This window comes from Athene cunicularia, assembly GCF_003259725.1.
Source record: "Athene cunicularia isolate RWA chromosome 2 unlocalized genomic scaffold, athCun1 chr2_part1, whole genome shotgun sequence".
In the NCBI taxonomy this organism is placed as follows: domain Eukaryota; kingdom Metazoa; phylum Chordata; class Aves; order Strigiformes; family Strigidae; genus Athene; species Athene cunicularia.
In genome coordinates, this window is record NW_020799095.1 from 8,934,336 (window position 1) to 8,940,335 (window position 6,000).

Genomic DNA, 6,000 nt, shown 5'->3' on the forward strand with positions numbered 1-6,000 from the left:
ACTGATGTTTATCACAAATGCCAGAGTTCTGTAACTTGTTAGAATGTAGCACTAGGTTAGGTAATTAGCAATCAATTCTAGGTGATGAGCAGAATTTTCACTTCTTACTTAAAAATAAAGTCTCAAAGAATGTAGCTAATGAAATCCCAGTTTAGCACAGAATACAGATTGAGGTGATCATGGTAGCCATCTACAGTGTAATCTTTTCCTCATTAGCAGTATCACAAAGATGTCTACTTCCCTGATTCCTTTCCAGGGCAGCTGTGGGAAATAATCTATTCCCATTGCTTTCTGCTTGGGGTTAGTACAACTGAGAGATCCTTCTCACCTCTTGAAGTGAATTACAGGGGTGGCCTTTTGCACCGAACAGCTTTTGAGAATTTTCAAGTATGCCATTTAAAAGATTGTCCTTATTGCTTCAGATGAGGCAAATCAGAAAGTTGCTTGTCTCGGGGGAGAAAAAGCTTGGGGAAAAAATATTTTGTTAATGAAATTGAAATTCACTTTTAACTAGCAATGGAAATGGAAAGAGATCAGAAGGCTTGCTGTAGGTAAGTGCGTTCAAGTGAGAAAATTATGTTGAATTATGAAGCTGAAGCTCATCTATATATTGATTTCAGTATCAATAATTACTCATTTATTTGCCTTTAATTAGAATACACAGCAACTAGCATTTGGTTTTGATGAAGTCTATGGATATTTGAAACTTCACAGTGGACTGGGACTTCCATGAAAATAGTAGTTCCTTTTTCTGAACTTAACATGTCCAGTGTAAGACAGACCCACTACCATTAGTCTCTGTACAAAGGTTAGAAAGATAAAAGATGCTGAAGAAAGGATCTCAAACTTGTCAAATGGGGCAGTTCTAATTAAATTTTTGCAATTCTTCTGAATAGATGAAGCAGCTCAGTTACTGTGTGCAAAAATTGGGTTGACATAGCGCTGAGGGATATGGTGTAGTTCAGAACTGTCAGTGTTAGGCCAATGATTGGACTAGGTGATCTTCAAGGTCTTTTCCAACCTAGATGATTCTGTGAAAATGTTGGGGTCTTCTTGTGACTGAGAATGTTAGAAAACATACTTTTTTCCTATTGTTTTCCTACTTTTCCATCATATGACTAGGAAAACTGAGATGGCTTTTTATGTCTTCAACATGTTTGAGTCTATTACTCCTGAGACAACATCAATCAAGAAATAACTGCTTTCTTTGAGCATAAAATTTTATCTTGGATTTTTTCCCTCTTCTGTTGTCCTTCCTGCCCACACCGTTTTTTAATATTGCCTTTGTCTTCTCTTTCTCCTCCACCTTGCTTCTTGTATTGATCTGGCATATTTCTTTTTCTCACAAATCATGATTTTTTTTTTCTTCTGTCTGCTCTAGTGACGTGCTGGAGGATGTCACTTTACTTGCCTGTGGAGATTGACAGTAGGCAATATCTTCAGCAGGATTTCTTGAGCATGTTGCATTATTAGTAAGATAAGCACATGGAAAAGGATCATCAAGCCAGCATGTTTTGTCAGCTTCAGATATATTGGGAGAGTGGGACAGTACCCACTTTTTTAAAAAAAAAAAAAAAAAGGAATTTGAGTTCACTCAGAGAGATTGAACTATTTGTTCTTGTTGTGTTTTCACTCTAGAGCATTTGTTTTTAAACCATGAAACTCTGTAGCTGTACTGTGATCTTAAGTGAACTTTTCACAATCTCTCCATAATATTGCCAACTGAGTTTAGGTTCCTTGTGACAAACAGAAGTTATTAATTCTTGGACGACAGGCATGAGGGGAACTAATATCCTGTGATGTCCTCTATTGTGCAGCTCTATTACATTCTGGTAAGACATAAGATAGTCCCACATTGATCAACCCTGCTATACACTCACTGCAGAAACACTGCAAAATTTTCAAGTCAGTAAGAGACAAAGCAATTAACTTAAATTTTTGGGTGTTGCTAGCTGTTTGGATTTTTGTGTGGGGTTTTTTTTCTTTTAAATACAATGTCTAGTAAAATTTTATTTACCCTGAAAATTAAGATATGAGGATGTAAATGAATAGGGCACAATGGCTTGACAAATAGACTCCTGTTCCTGTTGTGCAGCTGCTAGTCAGAGAACTCAAAGCTGTCAAAGGGCGGATGCTTCACAGCTTGACTTTTCTTTGGTTTCTAGTGTCATCTTCTCACCTTTCTTTTTCTGAGAAAGTTGGAAAGTGGGTGTGAGAATCTTGATTACTGCAAAAAGAACTGTGCCCACCATTGGCTTTCCAACTAGGGCTACCATGTGCTGCAGCAGCACATTATCCCTCTGACCTCAGAGGGAAAGAGGCCACTGCCCCTTTTTTCTCAAGCTGTCACATAAACTGTCTTTTCATAAGCCTGAATGTGCTGGTACTGTAGCTAGAGTTTAGGTGGAATTTGCTGTCGTTTTTGCAAGCCAGCAATATTACAGTGGGATATTCAAACCACTACAGAAGTTGTGGAGAAACCTTTGGTGTTCTCCTTTTGTGCTCTGTGAAAAGGTGCACAGGTTGGGCTGTTTTTGTTTTTAGTATTGATAGAGGGAACTGAAAAAGCTAGGAGAGAGTGAGACTTATACTGTGTATGCCAATGGATTATTTCTCCTTTGGATTTTTTTGTCTTGACTTTTTTTTTCTATTTTATTGTCAGTTTCAAAGTTATCAGTAGTGTGTTGTAGTGTAGATCAAGAATTGTACCTCTGTTATGGGAATATGACACTTTCATTAAGAGTGATGTCAGACACTGCCATTTTAAAATCAGACTTGCAGCAAATGAAAAGGATGATATGTGAAATGCTTTTTCAGTTGGTTCAAATCAAAGAGTGATGTTAAGTTGGAAAAGGAACTGTGCTCTTTGAGATACTGTTTAGCAACTTCTGTCGTGCTGTGTCCACTTCTGTTCCTTGATCTGTTCTGCATGGAAGACTTCTGGTTCAACTGTCACTTAAGTACATGTTTGTAGATCTGAATCAGATGCTCTGGCCATGTTTTTAACTGCATCTGAATTTCTATTCTAGTATTATCTTATAGACTGTGGTTTCTTTTTCTTAACCATTTTTAATATCACTGACAAATCTACGACCTTGTCAGTCTGCTTGGCTCCTTGTTAGGGCCACCCTCATCTCTGTTCTCATTACCTGCTTTCTGCCTGTCCTTCTCTTTACTTCATAGAATTACAGAGTATACTTTGTTATTTCATTCTTAGGCCAGTGGCCAGTCCTATGTTGCTTCTCTACCCTGCATCTTTAACAGCCTCTGTGCTTTCTGTTTCCCAGCTTTGTTCCTTGCTGGAACTTGCCACATTTGTTTTTGCTGCTCATCTCTGCCCAGGCAGCCTATCAGAATTTGGAGGCTGGAGATTGCTGAATAAAAATAATTTCATTAACAAACCATAATTAGGGTATGCTAAAGTGCCTTTACTGAGGTTTATTTTTAAATGTTAAAATGTCTGAACTGTGAAAAGAGACAAAAACTGGGGTTGTGCTAATCTCCTTGTGGTGTTTACACTCAGCCTATGCTAAATCCTCAGTGACTTTATTTTTTGGTAAGGGCTAAACATTTATTCCTTGGGGCTAAAACCTTCCCTATGTGCAACTAACTATGCTGTATATAAGGTTCTTTGACAAAGAATGGAATAGATTGAGCTATTTGTGAACATGTAGGAAGCTCCTTGGGCACTGTTCTTCCATTCTATTGACTGCAGCAGTGGGCAGAGGCTTCTCCTTCTTCTCCCTCTTTCCCACCCATGTATTTCTTTGGGCAACTGTTTCTGCGGTACTCACTCCCATGGCTTCTTGAGTCAGAGTTCCTCTTCAGTCAGCAACTCTTCAGTGATGTTAAGAAGAAAATAATTTTTAAGAAGTTTCATTGTTGTCAGTGCTGTCTTCATTGGTTTCGGGTTCATTTGGGGTTCTTAAACCACACCATAAGCTTTGGATAGTTTCCTGCACATCCAGTTGTGTTTTACTAAGCAGTTGGTACAGACAGGGGAAAAAAAGGCTGTGGCTTGTGAAGAATAAGAGGTTTCAAAATGTTTATCAGCAGTCTAAGTCTCTGTTGTCTTTCTAATAGGGCCTCCTGAAGAAGTGTTACTCTGCCAAGGCTGCATACCTGTTCCAGCAGGACAAGTTCTACGATGTCAGCTATGACACTGGTGACAAGTCCATTCAGTGCAGCAGGCGTCCAGATGCGTTCAAATTCTGGCTGATGTGGAAAGCATTGGGAACCACAGGCCTGGAGGAGAGAGTAAACAGGGCACTGGCTTTGGCTAGGTACCACCTCACAATTTTGAATATGTCTAGTCTGACTGAAATGTTGACACTGCTGATACACTGCTGATAATCCTGGAACAGACTACACTTTTACTTTTCCCCACGCTCTCCTTTTGTTTGCATATAATAGGAGGAACTAATAGGAATAATAATTAGTGTTACTACGTTTGCTACAATATTTAATAGGAATTTTTACTTCTAGCAATAAGCGTAGATGTTGTTAAGCACAGACATCCAAATTAGACTATCAATCTACACTGTTTAAGATTTATGTTATCTGAACTAGACTTACCACCTTCTAACTCAAAACTGTGTGTTCTGGTGTTAATGTAAAAGCAGCCCTATATGCCAGGCTCTGAGCTGCATCTATCAAGAAGTGAATTAGCCCTTCTTCTATTAGCTTCATCCCTCATGGCTGAGGAAACACAGAAAGCTGATGATGTGGGGAAGTTTGTAGGACACTCTGTTAATGTTAGGATTTAGTAGCGGTATATGAAGCCATGTTGTTCTGAGATGCTGCTTTTTTTTTTTCTCCACAAGTTTGCTGAAGTTCTTCATGCTTTTATAGTATGCTCTGTTAGGGACTGAAACATCTTTTTTGTACAACCTTCCCCTCACCCACCTTGTTCAGTTTTATGAAGTTTCTGGTCTTGCAGAACTGAGTTTTACAAATGAATTCTGCAAAATTCTTGCTAAAAGGTGTTTCTGAAATGATGATGATGATGTCTCATTTTCTGGGAAGAAACTTCCATATACAGCTTGTTTTGTTTTCTGATAGAAGAATCAATTTTGGAATAAGATAATGGCCCATTAAAAATAATTGACTGGAAGTATCATATTTGTTCAGAATTTATACAAGATAAACCACAATGAAATCTTCACCAGTTCCTGGGCTAGTTACACACTACCGTAAGTCAAATCATTAATACTAAAAAAGTCACCCATATCATTTTTTTTTTTTTTTTTTTTTTTTTTTTTTTATGAACTACCAAGTTGAAAAGAATTGAATGTTTACTTCAGTGAAAATTAAAGGAATAGTCTCACTTTAATGAAGTCACTTAAAGGTAAAAATACCCATGTCCTAAACCCAGAGTGGATTAGAAAGAAATAAAAAGAAAGAAGCAAAACCAGAAAAGCCTAAATGAACTGTGGCTTTTTTCTCTACTTCTTTAAGGCCACTCTTTGTTTGGCTGGTTGTGTTCCTTAGTATCTTCTGGTTAAATTGCACCTTGTTTTTGTTCCAAAGCATTGTACTGTTCTGTGTCTGTACAGAGTAAGTAATTCATTCCACTATCAGTAGGAGAATTCAGCCTTATCAAGGTCACTGGCCAAGGTCGTTTGAGAGTGTAGTGATTAATGACTTTTCTGGGATCGATATTTTCTTTAAACGTTAGGATTCAGCTGGTAGTGCTTCTAGGGAGTGACTGGGCTGTCTTTTTTTTTTTTTCACTTTAAGAAGAAATTCTTAGTCATTATCTGATGAAACATATTCTTTACAGTAGCTGCATTGCTGTCTTGAATTTACATGGACATGGGCACTTTGGAGCAGACATTAGGTTTACTGGGCACTATGCCAGGTTTCCTAACTATTCAACAGCTGTGCAGCCCTTCTGATTTGTTACAGTAGGTGTTAACTTTGATGTTGCAAAGATTGTGTTCGGGAACACTGAAATACTGACCTGGATTAATTCTGAACCTAGTCCACTGACTGTAGAAT

The 6,000-nt window shown here is 38.0% G+C and overlaps 1 protein-coding gene across 1 annotated transcript in view; it reads left to right on the forward strand.

Annotated features, from left to right (window-relative positions):
- GADL1 (glutamate decarboxylase like 1) overlaps positions 1-6,000 on the forward strand; it is an 80,038-nt gene that overhangs the window by 34,696 nt on the left and 39,342 nt on the right. Inside the window, exon 11 of the mRNA XM_026842917.1 lies at positions 4,084-4,283. Coding sequence (XP_026698718.1) covers positions 4,084-4,283 — 200 coding nt within the window. The remainder of the gene's footprint in view (positions 1-4,083; positions 4,284-6,000) is intronic.